The sequence below is a fragment of the Coloeus monedula genome (assembly GCF_965178545.1).
Source record: "Coloeus monedula genome assembly, chromosome: 6".
Taxonomy (NCBI): domain Eukaryota; kingdom Metazoa; phylum Chordata; class Aves; order Passeriformes; family Corvidae; genus Coloeus; species Coloeus monedula.
Window position 1 is genome coordinate 32,131,594 of NC_138786.1, and position 17,913 is coordinate 32,149,506.

At 38.3% G+C, this 17,913-nt stretch overlaps 1 protein-coding gene across 1 annotated transcript in view; it reads left to right on the top strand.

Annotated features, from left to right (window-relative positions):
• The window catches only part of GPR176 (G protein-coupled receptor 176), a gene marked incomplete at both ends in the record, with an annotated part of 32,780 nt that extends 20,982 nt beyond the window's left edge, over nucleotides 1–11,798 (top strand). Inside the window, 2 exons of the mRNA XM_082284353.1 lie at nucleotides 9,559–9,811; nucleotides 10,691–11,798. Coding sequence (XP_082140479.1) covers nucleotides 9,559–9,811; nucleotides 10,691–11,798 — 1,361 coding nt within the window. The remainder of the gene's footprint in view (nucleotides 1–9,558; nucleotides 9,812–10,690) is intronic.
• Between the last annotated feature and the right edge of the window lie 6,115 nt (nucleotides 11,799–17,913).

Below are 17,913 nucleotides of genomic sequence, written 5' to 3' on the forward strand. Positions count from 1 at the left end.
CTCTTTGACAAGTTGGAATAAATCTGATTCAGCTCCATAAATTTATATTTCTTCAGAGGAATGCCGCACTTTGGTAACTCAATAGAATATTTTTCCATGTGATTTTCTAAATAGTATTTGATTTAGGGTCATACTGATTTTTTTCAGTGTATAACTCATGGTTTATCAGATGTGTGTCAGAGTCCCAGCTCTACTTTCTTATTCTTAGTGAGTATTGCTTGAGTCCATTCACAGGGCTGGGAGGAGCAGAGAGAACCATTCATGACAGTCAGCTGGCAAGGAGGGGAAAAAGCTTGTTTCTAAATATAATGTAAATTAATCCCACTGCACAGGATGTATTAGGCATATGTAATTTCTGTGTGAAGACATCTGTGTTTGAAAAATTAAGAGCAAATATGCCCAGCTGGTGGCATGGTGAATGGTTGCATGGCAAAACTATATAAAAAATAAAATTTTGTTTGTAGGAAACTGGCACTTGGAGAAAGGGAAGCACAGGCAAACTAACGCAGGAATGATGTTAGATCTTTCTTAGTTGTATAGAGCAAAAAAAAGTCGCAGGACTGTGGGGTAGGTCAGGAAATAATTTCTGCTTTATGAAATAGCTGTTAGTGTGGTGTCTTTCAGCTACAAACTCCCTAATTTCAGCTGTAATGGCGGATGAAAATTGGGGCAAATGGGTAGGAATTTTTTTAAATCACAAGTGCAAGATAGCCTCAATTTCCAAACAAAAGATAAAGTCTGTCTTCCACCTACTAGAAATTACCACAGGCTTTTAAATTTTTGCTCTCTGTTAAGTGTCATTCATTTTAAATTGTGTGTCTTTCTCATTTTTTTCCTCAATAAGCAAGCCAGGGAAAATCAGCTACCCAGTAATTAAGTAAAATTAAAATTGTCCAGTTGGTTGTATAGGTTGCATAGATCTCACATATCCACTATACTACAATATGGCACACCAACTAATTTCTGTTATATCATGCTTATGCAAAATTATTTTTTCTGCATGACATTGTTGGACCATTTCTGCATTGCATTCTTGTCTGGTAGCATTTTGTATGGATATAAGGGTGAAGCCAGGAGGGAATAAGGTTCTGAACACAGCACAGGAGGACATCAGGTTGAGTGTGGAAGATGGGAAGTTGCTCCTGTCAGCTGTTGATGGTGGAGCAGCTTAAAGCCCAGGCCAAATGCTGGAGTTGCTCTAAAACACAATTTTTTTTTTTACAACCTCACAAGTGCAAAACTGTCAGTCTCCTCCTGGATCTGTCCTTGGCATGTCATGCAGAGATGGCAGGGGTCCTGCATGTTTCTCCTAAAAGAACCTTGTTAGGGACTAGGGCTGGCTTTCTAAATGAAGCATTTGTGATGAGAAAAGTCACATCTTTGTGACCTTATGTTTTAGTGGCACCAACATACCTGCCTATGCATTGCAGGTGCTTGTGGGAAGCCAGACAAAAAAGGAGCATTTGAAGAGCCATGGCTGCACTTACATAGTGAGGTTACCAACAGAAGTGACTGCAGGCTCTCTACAAAGAAAGAGGTACAAAGAGGCAAACAGCAATGTTATTTAAAAACAAATCTTAAAACTTGCTTGTTTCCTGTGTTAAGACTGCTGTTTGCAATTAGATTCAGCACAGTGGTCAGGGTTGCTCGAGTAAATCACCCTGTTGCTTGACACAGTCCTCTCATGACAATACAGGTTCAAAATAGCCCTTTTGTGATTGCTTTATAAAACAAGGGGACAGTGGCTATTCCTCTTGTGCCAAGGATGCTGAAGAATAGACAGATTGTTCAGAGAGATAACTGGCTTCACTTGCATTCCAGGCCTTGCAGTGTTTTACTGACAACATCAGATTTGCTCTCTGAGGGTGACTGGCATGAGGCCTTGTATAAGGTGGCCAGGGGATCCACTAGATATGATCCTTTGTTGGCAAAGGAGATTCAGGATCTCATGCTTCTACTAATGGTTTCATATATGTTGATGATGTGGGCATCCAATATTTTTACCTCGTCTATATCTATTCCTTCTATTTCCTTTCTCTATAGAATTGGTCAAAACATTGGTCCCGAGGTCATGGGGGACTCTCATAGAGGTCATGTAAAATCCTTGGTTTAAAAAATTTGCTTATATTTTGGTTCTAAGTAGAACAAGCTGGTCCCTTAGGAACTGTGATTCAAAAAGTTACTAACTTTGAAAAGACTTACATTCCTGTTATGGTTAGAGCAGTACATCTGGACATTCTTTTTTCAGTTTTTCAATTTCCTAGCTTAGGTTTGAAAGGTGATGCTACACTTTGTGGCCATATTTTCCTGACATGGGAACAATCCATGGTTCTGAAGTTGCAGATGCAATATTCTTTAAACTTGTTTTCCTTCCAAGGATCTTGAAGAATTTCAGGTTCTTTGAGAAGATTGGTTTTAAAATAGAGGCCAGGAATTCAGGCACGTCAAGTGTACTGAAGCAAAATAAGTGGGTTTGGTTATTTTCTTGATTGGCTGAAATGATCTTGATGGCTGTGGAAGGACCGTAGTTTATCAAAAGGGAGAAAATTATTGTTCCTGTCTAGAAATTCTCTCCATTTAGTGGGATAGAAAATACAAAAGGTGAGGTGGGAAAAAGTGGCAGGGGGTATGAAGAACTGGAAGATTATCACTGCAATGCTTTTTTATCTTCCTTCAAGTAAGCATAGCTGAAAGAAATGCAAGTGGGAATACAAGACCATTAGCATGATGCAGTTACTTTAGAATCTCCCTGCAGACAATAAACATATCAAATACTAAGGACAACAGTAAAATAAAAGTCAAAATGGAAATACATTAATGATAATTTTGCATAGTGATTTTAACATTAAAAATACCATCATATCACATAAATTATGCTTTCTGTAAGTATAATTTTTAATTTCCTCATATATATTTTCTACCTTGCTCCACCTTCAGAGCAAGTCACAGTAGCTGCTGCCAGTGGATTATGTAGGCAGGTTGTGGCCTTGGACTAATTGTAAGTGGTGCTGCAACAAAAGCCAGTGACTTACCTGTTCCTGCAAGAAAATCTTTGTTCACTTTCTGAGACTAAGCTGCTATGAACTAGCTCCTTCCATAAAATTTTTCCTACCTCGTAACTATACATGGTTGGGAACAGAAACCATGTAGACAAGTATCACTTTAAATGAAAGGGCTTCCAATATAATTTAAATCTATGCTCTGCAGGGAGCTACCCTGTGCTGGGCAAATTCCTGCTTTGTGTATTTCATTTGACCTGATAAATCTCTTACATAATTATACTTCTGAATCAATAGTTACAATGAAAGTAGGAATGTGTGAATGAGAATTATAAGAATAGGAGTGAGAAACAACTTTAAATTAGGGAGTTCTCCTGTTTTATGAAGGGAAAAGAAAGTTTGGCATATAGCAAACCTTGTTCCAAGGTAGTTCATTTGCAGCAGACACTTCATTTTGGATATAAAACATTTGGTTGCACATATGTACAAACTGAAATTGAAAGAAATGTTCTAAAATGACAAATATTTTCCCACTATTTTTAACTGGACTGCAATTGTTATTTTAATCACTGAATTTTGAAGTTGGTAGCTAAAATGTTAGAAAAGGTTGGATTTGGTTTCAGGAAGTTTACTTTTTGTTTTAGTTTTATGGTCTTCTTTCATCTAAAAAGGTTATTCCATCAGTCTCATGGCTACACTCATACAAACTAAAATAAAAAGAATTACCAAGTATTGCAAGAATTTATCTGTGCTTGAGCAGGTTTTGGCCCACATGATCTTCAGAGGTCCCTTCCAGCCTCAACCATTCTGTGTTTCTTTGATAAACGTGCACATTTCCTCAAGCTGTGTAAGCCAAAATGTATCCTGATATATCCATATTCTTTCTGGAGAAGAATAGGTAAACATACATCTTAATATAAGAACAGTATTTAATAGCTACCTATCATGGGTTGCCAAAAATGTTTCCAATTAACCACTTTTTTGGAATGTGGTTTGTCTTTTGGCAGAGTAAGTTCTGTGAAAAACTCTTTCGTCAAAATATTTTGAAAAACAATAATAAAGAGAGTTGGGAGAGTTGGGAATGTAATCTGGTGTTTCAACACAAGAAGTTTTTCCTATTCATCATGTTCACGGAGAGTGTGACTTTTTCAGTTAGTTGTTTTTAATGAACGATTTTAATGGCTAAAGCCTAGTTTCTAACCTTTTTTGTGGCTTCCTGATTTGTTTTTTCATAAAGAAGGCTGCCATCTCCTTCCCTGTGACAATGCAGGGAGCGTGGGTGGGGTACACAGAGGCTCTCTGCTAGGAAGGATGGCTGAATTCCTGGAACCTGCTCTGGAGGGAGGTGAGCAAGCAGAGGATGGCAGGTTGTGAGGAGGAGGATTTTGCTGGAGTGCGGACTTTGTTTTGATTCAATTGTGTACTGATTAAAGTTAACAAAGATGTAAGATGGATGTCATACCCATCTAATGGATTGAGTTCCATGAATTAATCAACAAACAGCAGTATTTATTCTTTTTTTTTTTGGATGACTGCATGGCAAATACATTTCTTTAGATAACTGTTTCTGGTTTCCATGGTGATCTTACTTCTGCTTGTTAAAGGTATTTTTAAGAATCTTTCACATTCTTTGAAGAGCTAAGCTCTTGCTAAGAGCTAGTACTTCACGACTATCTCAGCTGTTGATGCCTGCATAAACACATTGCGTCTGGCAGTGAAATTCAAGGAGTACAGATTGGAGGAGAAGCAAAAGTAATTTTTGCTGCTCTGAATCAGACTAATGTACTCTGATAACATTTCATGGTCAGAGAATGTTACTGTTTGTAGATTCAGTATGTTCAGATTCAGATTTACCACAGTAAAGGCTAGAAGGACTTCTGGACAGCATGCCATTGTATTTACTTTCTCAGTGTACTTCCATGCAACTTAATGTACTGTGTGGCTCCTTATCTATGATGTGTCTCAATTAAAAAAAAAAGTAGAGGATGACTGGAAACAACCATTTTTTCAATCTCATACAATAGAGTTGGTATATAGTACATGGAGATTTATTGAATGCTGATAGTTATGATAATAACAGGATAAAATGAACTCTGATTGTGGCAGGCTTTAAACATGTTTCTAATGTGAAAAGAGCTGCTTCTCATGCAGTGGTTACCTTTAATATTTCCTACTTCTTTTTTACTTGGAGAAATGGTCAAAGGCACAGATGAGTTCCTTATGGGGAGCAGCTGAGGTTTGTTCAGCTTGGAGGAGAGAAGGCAAAGGGGTGACCTCATTGCAGCCTACACCTTCCTCAAGGGGAGCTAAGAATGGGAGGTGCTGATCTCCTCTCTCTGGTGACCAGCAAAGGGACACGAAGAAATGGAATCAAACTGCATCGGGGAAGCTCAGATGGGACATTAGGAAGATCTGCTTCACTGAGAGGGTGATTGGTCACTGGAACAGGCTCCCTAGAGGAGTGGTCACAGCACCAAGCCTGACAGGGTTCAGGGAGTTTCTGGATGATGTTCTTAATCATAGGGTTTAGTTGTAGGCAGTCTTGAGAGGAGCAGGGAGTCAATGAACCTCACTTCCAACTTCAGCTATTCTATTCTAAGGTTGATATTTATGTCCTGCTCAGTCAGTCTGTGTACTGAGAAGGTTGTCAAATAATGTCAGGTGTCGTAAGGGTTTTATGCAGACACAGCTCACTCTCTGAGAAGACCAAAGATATGCTTTTCCTTTTTAAATTAAAAACACTTCATCTTTCTGCGTTAGTGGTAGAACTTGGCAATATGGGATATGCTTTGTGACATGTGATTGTTTATAAATGACACTCATGTCCCTGACAGTATTGACTTACAGGAAATTGTAAGATGCTGCATTTTCCAGCTGGTTGTTCACTCCAGCTTTTCTTGGATGCCTCCCAGCTAACCAGTACAAACCCCTTAGGAAAGTCTGAATCCAAGGTAATGTAGCTCTAGACCAGTTATCCAGCAGAAACCCTTCTGAAACTAACCCATGGTAGAAAATGACAGCTTTGCCCACTGTGAGGATGTGCAACAGCCCAGTATAGTTGTAACCTCAGGAGAATAAATTTTTCCCAGGTTCATCAGTGAATGACTAATAGATGGAGAGTGGAAAAGAGCCTCTAGACATTGTGAAAAGATTCATAGCACAATTGGTATTCAGAGCACAACTGCTTGTTGAATTGCCTTGTTGCCTGGAACAGTGTTATCCTCTTCCATGGAAAGGAGTTGCTGGGGAAAAGTGAGGCACAATGAAATGGGAAATGTTTGCAGTTTTGTTCCAAAGCTTCTTATATTTGATAACATGCAAAGTTTCTGGTGTAATTTTTCCTCTGCTTTGGAATTCATGAAGGGAAATACCTGATTTGAGGGTGTCAGCAGAAAGATCTACCAGTCTATACTAAAGCTTATCTGGTTCATTAGAGCAGTTTATTAATAGATAAATTACTTATAGTTGCGAATGAAAAAATAATGTTTCCCTGAGGGATATTCCCTGACTAATTTTCCAGTGTCCCAAGTGGACACTTCTGTCTGCTTATCTCTTTTTGCCTTTCAGGCTCTGACTTATTTTCTGTTTGAAGAGTTCTTCCTTATCTTTGAACCAATACTTTTTTTTTTACACACTTCATTCTTCCCATTTAGCATCAGTCAGAACCAGAGCTAATTTCATTTCCCTGTGACTGATGTATAAATGACAATATGACATAATTTGTAGAAGTAATTCAACAGCTGAGAATATGGAGTCTTGAATGAAGCTCCTCTGCAGGACCCTGAAGAGTAGCTCAGTAGTTCTCTAGAGGCTTCTAAAGTATTAATGAAAACACTTCTGATTTCTTAGAGTTTTCCATTCTTCATTTATATTAATTCTAATGCAGGTGAAACTTGCTTGGGAATTAAGGTTATATCAATGCAATTGAAACTAGATGAAAGATCTAAATTAATATAAAACAAACAAACAAACAGAAACACACACAAAGCCTGTTTTCTCCCCTTTCCAGGGCATTGTAAAAATATACTATTACTGTTAGAAGTACTTTCTAATAGCTGGGGAGTTGGAGATACTTTTGAAAGCAAGTGGTTTGATTAACTGAGTATCTCCTAGCAACTTAGAAAGCTTAAATACAACTGATTGAATACTGCCTGAGGAATACCTTGTCAAGCCCAAAGCACCTGCCAAAACCAGGTGATGATTCCTTTCTTTAAAAGACATCAGATAGTAGAGATGTAACTCAATATTTTGTCAGTATCGAAAAGGAATTTGCATAAAACACCTGACACAATATATAGAAAATTGAATCCCAAATGATATTCAAGTACTGCAGACCAAAATAGGAGGTCTGTGAGGTAGATTTTAAAGTTAATATAGTATGCTTCTGTTGAAACAGTGCTGTTTTATCAAGAAGCAAGCAGAACTAGACCTTTTGCTAGTTCTTGGTACTTGCCACTTGCTTTACACATTGGCCACGTGAACAAGAATATGATATTGCTGGTATTTTACGTGGACAGCCATAGGAAAACTCTACTTGGCACATAAAAACTTGGGGGTTTTTATTGATTGGAGGAGAAATCAAGGCAAAGAATGATAGTGCCAACAGAGAGAAGTGTTGGGGGACTGCAGCTGCTTTTCTGTATCTCAATCAGCAGCTTAAGATGCTGTTTTCTCTCATTATGTCTATTTGTAGGTAACCTACAAAAACGCTAACAAATCTGCCACATAAATCAATTACACTTCAACTCAAAAGAACTTCTGGTAAGTGTCAACAATATAGAGTAACCACAACATAGCTGTTGATATGGTCTGCAGTAAGAACAATTTAACTTTGCTTGGAGGTGGGAAGCTAAACTCTACTTTGCATGCTGTCCAGCTACAGAGAATAAATGGAGTTGTCTTGTCAGGCAGTATTTGTATGCTGGCAGCTATGCTTTGACTGATCTGGTGGTACTGCACAGTACAGCTTTGGGAGAAATAAAATAAAGGAGAAAAATAATGTCTGTGAAGTCAGGGTTGGAAAGCTGGGACTAGGTTACATGATTTTGAATATGTGTGCCCCACTCAGCTGTGTTAGCAGAAATCCTGCCTCCACAGATCAGAGGGGCTGAAGAACTTGATCTAGATAGGCTGAAGCAGTTGGGGTTGTTCAGCCTGGAGAAAAAAAGGCTCCTGGGAGACCTCATTGGAGCCTTCTAGGACTTCAAGGGGGCTACAGGAGAGCTGGAGAGGGACTTTGAACAAGGGCATACAGTCATAGAACAAAGGGGAATGGCTTTAAGCTGAAAGAGGGCAGGTTTAGATTGGATATTAGCTAGAAGTTCTTTACTGTGAGAGTGGTGAGACACTGGAACAGGTTGCCTACAGACATTGTGGATGCCTCATCCCTGGATGTGTTCAAGGCAAGGTTAAATGAGACTTTGAGCAACCTGGTCTAGTGGAAGGTGTCCCTGCTCATGGCAGGGGCATTGGGACGAGATGTTATTAGAGGTCCCTTCCAACCCAAACTATTCCCTGATTCTATGATCTTTCTAAAGACAGATTCTTAAAGGAGAGAGAAAATCCTATGAGTTTTATGGTATCTTGATATGCATTAGAAAGGCCGCATGCTGTAAGAACAGATCACTTAATTTACTCTTGGGCTGATGCTGTGTGAGATAGAATCATAGGGAAATTTGTGATGGAGAACTTGTGTCTGTCATATGATATTTCTTTCTGAGATCTGGATGGAATGCAATGATAAGGGAAAAATACTGTCATAGCTAATCCTGGTTTTTTTCTGTACTTCTGTTTCACTGCCATCCATCCAGACTATTTGAAACAAATGTATAGAGCTTGCATATCCAAAACAGTGGGTTGCATTCTGTGTATTCTTCTGTGAAGTTACGTGCATCAAGTCTTTTCTGTTCTGTTTGTCCCATTTGTTTTGTTATTAGGTACATAGAGAATGTCTTGGGGGAGGGTGGAAAGGTAGATTTCTTCTGGATGTGGCTTTACACAGGCCTGTCTGTGCCACTGAAATGTCAGTGAAAAGAAAAGCAAGCTGCTGTGATCCACTTACAAACAGATTAAAACTACATACTTATATTTATATTTTAATTATATTTGTATTTACTTAGTATATTTTTATCTTTAAAAAAGATTTCTGTACTATTTATTAACATATAAGCACTTTAGCCAATGTCTGTATTTGAATACTCAGGATGGACCATTTAATACAGGAATCAACGTTAAGTATCTAAAAATATGGTTTGGATAATTATCTTAGGTGTTTGCCTCTGAAATCCCCTAATACATTTATTACCAGAAGCTGGGAGGAGGCAGCTGGGGTGTGATTGTTTTCGGCCTTCTAATTTATAAAGCCACTAGCCATTACAGACTTCCTAGTTTGAGCAGCATGAGGATGCAAATCAGTGATACCTGGCAAACTCCAAACAATTATTTTTCTTTGCAGTACTAGGGAACATTCAGATATGTTAAGATTATTGTTACTGGGGTTTGGGGATAGTTGTTTGTTTGTCTGTTTTCCTTTTTTTATGCTTCCTGTCTCTACTCACAGGTAACATCATGGTGCTGTGGTCGACTTGCAGAACATCGCTACTTAAATCTGTAACAAACCGATTCATTAAGAATTTGGCCTGCTCGGGGATCTGTGCCAGCCTAGTCTGTGTGCCTTTTGACATTGCTCTTAGTGCCAGTCCACACTGCTGCTGGTGGATCTATACGATGCTCTTCTGCAGAATTGCCAAGTTTCTGCACAAAGTCTTCTGCTCAGTGACCATCCTAAGTTTTCCAGCCATTGCTCTTGACAGGTAATGGGGAAAATTTGCCATGATCCTGGATTTTTCTTTCTTCTTTTTCTGTCTTGATAAATGTGGTATCACTGTCTGTAATGCACACCAGTGTTGCCACTGGAACAGCATTATCATTTGCCCTTCTCCAAGAAGACTTGTGATCTGCCTCACAAAAAACACAAACTCCTACCACTTATAATGATAAGTGTGTAAAGTTAGGTCGGTCATGAAAACTCTGGGAGCTTAAAAGTCCACAGCAGTACTCTAGTAGTAAGCAAACAGGCAATCAGCGTCTGAAATTTGAAGTGCATGTCAGAGATGCACTGTTTTATTTAAATGCACACAGAATATTCAATGTTCAGCAATGCTTTTGCTCAGGGCCTTGCCAGCCACAGTTTGTGCAAAGCAAAACACCATTGTGCTTCCAATAGATGGATACATGTAATTTGTGACCAACAGCTTTTTCCAAATATCCAGAAAAAATCTGCTATAAAGCAACTTTTAAAACAATGAGTCTGGCCTTTGAATGTGACATGTGCCTCCATCATGTCTTTTGAAATTTTGAGTGTGTGCAATGTCCTGTCTAGTTTACAAGTAAGTAAATGGTGAAATTTTCAAAATAATATTCATATGCATCAGCCAAAGTGATATATTGAAAGAAATTTTCACCACCAAAAATGTAGCTTGACATTTAAATATTCAGGTTTTTTCTACAGACAGACCTGAAAAGGCAGACCTTTGGGGGGGTTTTTGTGTTGCTTTTGTTTTTTTTTTCCTTTCATAAACAGGTAGTCAGTTGGCAACTCAGTTAGGGATTTGGAGCTTTGTGCTCAGATGGCTCCTGAGAGGTTTCTCTTAAGCAGTATGCTCATTAAAATTTTTTTTTTTTTTTGACAGATACTACTCTGTTTTGTACCCTCTGGAAAGAAAAATATCTGATGCAAAATCTCGAGACCTGGTCATCTATATCTGGGCCCATGCAATAGTGGCCAGCATTCCAGTATTTGCTGTGACCAATGTGTCTGATATTTATGCCATGTCCACTTGCTCTGAATCTTGGAGTTACTCCCTTGGCCACCTGATATATGTCATCATCTATAATATCACCACTGTGATTGTACCAGTGGCTGTGGTATTTCTCTTTATGATTCTTATTCGCAGAGCGCTGAGTGCCAGCCAGAAGAAAAAAGTCATCATAGCTGCATTAAGGACCCCTCAGAATACAGTTTCTATCCCATATGCCTCCCAGCGAGAAGCTGAGCTCCATGTCATGCTGCTTTCTATGGTTACGATATTTATCTTCTGCAGTGTCCCCTATGTGACTTTGGTGATTTACCGCACTATACTCAATATTTCAGATATATCAGTCTTCTTGCTCCTCACCGCTATTTGGTTGCCCAAGGTCTCTTTGCTGGCCAACCCTTTATTATTTTTAACTGTTAACAAATCAGTACGGAAGTGTCTAGTGGGGACAATAGTACAGCTGCACCGAAGGTTTAGCAGGAGAAACATTGTCAGCTCGGGTGGTATTGCAGATGATAATCTGGAGCCCAGTGTCCATTCAGGAAGCCAGCTTCTGGAGATGTTTCACATTGGGCAACAACAAATCTTCAAGCCTACGGAAGATGAGGAGAATGAGACCAAATCCATTGGCTCTGGTGACTTTCAAAGGAAAGAAATTCCTACCGCCAGTTTAGAGCTAGGACAGACTTTGGTTCACAGGTTTATACCACAGACGATTGCAGACTCTGCAGCTCAGGTGGCCCTAGCTGTGCCCACAGAGGCTGACACAGTAAATGACAAGTATTCCATGCAGTTTGGTTTTGGACCCTTTGAGCTGCCTCCACAGTGGCTCTCAGAAAACCGAAACAGTAAGAAGCGACTCCTGCCTCCTTTGGGGAATACCCCTGAAGAGCTAATCCAGACAAAACAGCCTAAGTGTAAAGCAGAAAGAAAAGTCAGCAGAAACAATAAAGTCAGTATCTTTCCCAAGGTGGATTCCTAGTAAGAGCAGGAGTTTTAAGTGACAGAGGAAGGTCACTTTCTATTACATGTTTGATCCCATGGATCTTTATTATGTTGAAATTTGTTACAGCCTGATTTTTTTTGCCAAATATAAGTTAAATGAACAAACAAAAGAAAAACATATATACAAATGTTCCTTATTAATATGAAATACTTCATGAAAATAATATATCAAATGACGGAAATTTGTAATTTTATCTCTGAAATCCTTACAATGATACCTGTCTTATTATTAACTTTCAAAAGTACATATGGATTTGGCAACTCTTTTTATAGCTGGATTATGGAAATATGGCAGTTGGTTTTCTGGGAAACCTCATGGTATATTAAAATGGACTGGGTATCAAAGTAACTTAACAGGAGAGGCTGTAGAGAGCAGAAGACATGCAGCATGGGTAAGTCCTACTCTCCTGCAAGTAGACACAGCAAGATTCTGCACATTTCATTAATGAAGTAAGATGGACTATTAAGTGCATTTGTTTTCTGTTAAGCGCATTTATTTGATCAGTGTTAAAACTTGCTGGATGTTTTTGCACAAATTAGCTACCAAGCATTTGCCAAACATCTAAATTATTTTAAAACCTAAACCGATGTTTTTTGGCTTAAAACATCCACAAAGCCAAGAATACCCAAATCATCATGTGTGTTAAACCTGAGAAAGACTTTTTTTTATAAAGATCCCACATATAGTCCTGTAGTTCTAAGTAAAAACTGGTTTGGAGACCATGAAGGACAAATCCAAATATATATGTGCTAAGAATCCTGTGATAAAGGGCATGTACAAATGTCCCTAAAGTGTAATGTATGTATTAAGTAACTATGGGGTAAGCCTTCAAATAAACTAAGCTGCTGGTGCACTCTGCTGTTTTCTTACGGGACAGCTAGCAAATGAAAGAAGTGGGTGTGAAATGCTAGTAGCCTTTCTCTGAGTACGACAGTCTCAGTTTCCGAGTCTGTCTCTCACTCACAAACACAGAAACTCACAGAGAGGGATTCTGAGTGTTTCAGTGACAACTGAACTGTTGGGTGAAGAAGCTGATAACAGACCTCAAAAGGCAAAGGTTTATTAATGCTGTTGCTCCATATTGCCAGAGGTAGAGAGGTTTTCCTCCTGTCTTCACAGATAAAGATACCAACCATGCTGCTCCACTCCTCTTGCAGAGTAGAGCGCCCAGTGTATGAACACAACAAGACTTGCAAATCTGGTGGCTAATTTCTGAGTCACAGTCATGCCAACCCTGGTATCAGCTCAGCAGCCTTTCTGTGAGAGTTCAGACATTGTGCTGCCGCTTGCCTCCCAGCGTAATCACAGGCATATTGTCTCATTTATACTGAATGTGAACTTTAAACTATTTCTGTCTGTTAGGTGACCTAAAACTATTGCAGCCCTGGTATTTTCATTCTTGTTCAGTTGCAAATAGTCTTTCATCTGCACTCACTGTTGTCTCTGTGGGTAGTTTCTTAAAAGCACAATCTCGTAACACCTGTTTACTCCTTGTGGTTTTCCTGTACTTCAGCCCTTTGCTGCATGCTGAACCTTTATCTGTGGTTACTGTCTGTTTATGAAAGTAGTTTTCTTTAAAGCATATTTTAAAAGGGACAAGGTGAAGAATCTTGAAAAGTTTACAGTAACTTACTAAATCCAACCAGTTAATCTTAAAAGTGAGAAAAAATTCTGCTAAAGCAGAATGTACCTTTTCTTCCTTTGACATGTTTGAAGGAAGTCACCAGCTTCTGATGGCTCCAAGGTGGTATTTCTACAAGTCATTAAAAGCAAATGTTTTAATAAAAATGTATTTAAAGAAAAGTGTATAAATTAGTGTGTAAAATATATTTTTCTCCATTTCCTCTGTGGTTTCAGTGCACTTCATTTCTTGCTAGTTCAAAAGCTTCTCAGCTTGGGAGTGAGGAACAGTCTTCAATGGGTGGTGGGAGCCTGAGCTGCCCTTCTTAGATACAGAGATGAGAATATAGACATAGCTTGCCTGAAATCAGACAGAAGAAAGATTCCAGAAAAAATTGGTCCTTCTGTGGCAGAGGTGGAGAAGTACCACAGCACGCATTTTTTTTAAGTGTCAATAAAAAGTAATTTAATGGAGTGTTTGTTTTTCCAAAGTTAGTGAAAGAACAGGTGCCATTGAGAAAATCTTGAAAATCTAAAAATCAAAGTAGGAGTTGTAGTTTCCTTATGAATTTTAGCTAAGTTTAACATTCATGTCCCACTTACATATAGGTACTGCTCAAAATCTCTGTGATTACTGAATGTGGATAAATGTTGACTCAGATCTGAAGTCCTTTGAGGAAAGCAAACTTGGTTTTGTCCTTTTCAACTCTCATGTTGAATGAAATACCACTGATAAATTTAAAGAGTTAATTTGTATATAAGTTTGTGTTATATCTGGAAAGTGAAGGGTTTGTGATGGGTTTTTACTGTTGAGAAAAAAATACGTCTTTCTTTCAAAAAGAATACATGTAAAAACTTGATTGTATTTTTTTTAGCTGATTGTATCCAAAGACATGGAAACCCTTCAACAAAAAATTAACTACAATGGTTTTCTGTGCCTCAAGAATTAGTTGAGAATGTTTTTAGTCCATCTTTCAGCAATTTATCCATGCAAATGTTTAAAAGAAGTGGAAAAATTCACAAAAGCACATCTTTTTACAGAAAAAATAATCTGTGTAAAATTCACAAAGTAGCCTCTATGCTAGAATTGCCATCAGAAGACAGTAATCCAGGAAACTTTTTATGCAAGATGGAATATTTCACTTGTAGAGTTTCATTTTTAACTCAGTTTAAGACAGTAGTAGCTTTGAGTCATTACTGGTGTCTCTTGGATTGTTGCTCAAATAATCTGACTGGGCAAAATGTTTTCCAGTCTCCAACATGGAAAAAAAAAATCAAGTCTTGTTATAACATCACATAAAAGTTAGGCAGAAGTGAGTTTTGGGGTGGTTTTTTGGTTTTTTGGTTGGTTGGTTTTTTTTGTAATGATGGTAGTTTTTAACCACCACAGGTGTTGGTAAAATAAATGTTTCTAGATTATTGAACAAATGTGAAATACAAAGCAAAGTCATGGGACTTTTAAGAAGAAAAAGCCTGGGGTAATTTGGCTTGTGCAAATAGATTTAAAGGCTGAATCTTACTACTGGAGAATAAACTTGGAGGAAGGAAAGATAGAACCCATTATTCTAGCACAAGGGAGGAAAATAGAGCTCACATTAAACAAAGAAGGAAGTTGTTTAAAAAGGATGAAAAGACTATGAGGACAATGTCAGTTTATTGTTCTGAGATATCCTTAAGAAATATTGTTAGATTCAAACAAACATCATGTAAAAATTAAAAAAACCCCAAGCCCGAACCCAATGAAAAACCAAAACAGTCCTTCAGTACTAGATAATGGTATGTTGGTGGAATACTTAAAAACATGTATTTTCTCTTCTCTGTGAGGAGAAAGTGGACGATTTTTAAAAGGAACCATAAGAAATACCAAATGAGATCCAGTTCCTGAATATACATCTGTTTATGCAAACCAGGGTTTCTCTAGCAGCAGTTCTGCATCCCAAGGTTCCCTATGCCTAAGCATAATGCGCTGAGATGGTGATTTACTCCAAAAACTCCTTTGTGCACACTACTTGACTAAGCGATATTATAACTTCTTGGCCTCCATTTCTGTAAAACTAAACCCTCTCCTTTTTGCCTGGATCACATCCTAAGCCACAGAAGAATGTCCTGAGACACGTGCAGGGTTGAATTGTTTGGGTTGCCTTGCACCTTTTTGGTTGCAAACTCCCAACACTCTGCGCCTGTAGCACTAAGGCATTTCAGCACAACCCAGTCCATCTTGAGCTTCTGCTTCCACACTCTGCTCTCATCCTGCAGCAGCAGGTGTGGCAACATGGACGGCAGTTTTGTCAAGACAGGAGCTTTTCCAATGCAAGTCAAGGATTAAAACCTGGCTTTAATAAACAATGGGAGTTTTACCATTGACTCTGGCCTTAGCATTTTAGTTTGGCCTGTCTCCCTTGGCTGACACGTTGCTCTGCTGTACCACTACTGTTGATGATTGCTGTATCACTGCAGAGCTCTACTCATCCTCACTGAGGGTTCTGGGAAAATTTGAATATAGCCCAAAATTCATGGCTCTTTGCCCTTAACTTGGCACATGCCAGTCAAAAAATACTACTGCATAATCACTTGTTGTTTGCAAGAAAAGAGTCTGTTTATTGCCTAATATTTAGAGGAATTAATATAGTGAATATTAGCTCTGCATGTCAACCTGAGTACTGGAACTGCTACAGTCTGCCTTAGAAATATTGCCTATGGTAAATAAAAAGCACTTCAGGTAAGTACATAGAAGGACATTAAAAAATAACCAAAGATAACTAACTACTGAGCATTAAAAATCTTGATTTTTTTTTCTCAACATGTATGAGACAATGAAATGAAAGTTGTTTCGCTACCTATTTGTGTATTAAAAGGCTTTTCAGAAGAGGAGTATGAAGGTAAGCAGTGGTAATTTGGAACAAGTTCCCTGTATTTCCCCCCTCATTTGTGTTTCTTTTTGACTGGATTAGGGAGAAGAGGATGATTGAATTCTGTTACTATGACAACTGTGTTCTGAGTATCAAGACGGCTTGTCTAAATGTGGTTTCATCATGTTATAACCCATCTTTTAGGATGAAAAGCACATCTTGGAGTGCTTTTCTTGCTGTGCCCTTCCTAGACACAAGAGTTTTTTCCATTCCAACCTTTTTATTTTTTTTAAACTCATATTTCAGAGAAGTATCTAGTTTGTCTCAGAACAAAATTGACCTGTTCCTGGAAAGGCAAAAAAGAAAGCACACCCTTGATTCTGCTTTTTTAGTTCAAGCTTCAGTATAAGTACACCTGCCACCTATAACAATATTTGAGATTATGTAATATTTAATGTTATTAACATTATTTATTAAAGTTATTTAATGTTACTAAAGTTCAGTTCTTATTGGAGAGGAAGACTCTTATGACCTGATTTACAGGGTTTGAGATGAACTCTGCGAACCTCTTCTTTTCATCTCTGGATCTTCTAGGACACATAGCAGATCATAAGATCAGCTGTAGTTTGAGATATCCCTGCTAAGACATTATTACTCAATCTCAGGTGTGACAGTCTCATTGGAAGGAAAACTTCACTGATTCTATGTGGACAAACACCAATAAGAACCCCATTCCTGCACCAAATCCAAAGGAGTTTTATGTCCATTTGTAACCAGATCCAGAGTTGGATGGTCTCTTTCCACAGGCTCTTGTGAGGTTGTAGGCAAGGGTAATAGGGAAGTTGGTAATAAGTCAAACTCTGTCAGCTGTTAAGCATATACACTGTACTGTCGAAAAAAAAAAATATTGGGGCAGTATACCTAGCTGCTTGGCATAGCTCATTATTCATAGCTAATGTAATTCCTAATACAGAAAACCTGTATTTTAGTTTAGCCAGTTCTGAATGATGTTGTCCATTCTACTGCTTTCGCATTGTCATTACTGGCCTTAGACGTGCAGCTTGCAGATGTAAACATGCATTTTTCTGCTTTTTGCTTCAAATCATCATCTGCAGCGTATGGAAAGCATCACAGTTTCCAAACACCACTATGGTATTGCATTAGCAGTCACAAGACATGTTAGAATTTTAACATACCAGAGCTCAGCATGCTTAGTGAGGAGGCAAAACCACACAGGGTTCACTAGTGCATTTTCTCTGTCTTCAGTTTTAAACTGTGAACCACATTGCATCGTTACTACACTAAATACCAGGAAAAATTGCTCTTTTAGTGGCATATGTGACAGTAAAACACCATATACTGTAAGCATCAATAAAAACTCTACTGCAGACCCCACTACATACCACTAGCTAAGTAAGATTTATTTTGGCACAAAAATCTGTCAATCAAAACCTTACTTTGAACGAGATGAACTTTGTTTCTTCAGAAGAAATTGTTTCTTATGAATTTTTACTGCCAATGAAAACCTGATTTTAACACACATAGGTATCAAAGCAAGCAGTAGGAGCCCGGAATTGTCTCTGCAGTTTTTTTAAGTTAATTGGACCAGGGGAATTAGTCCT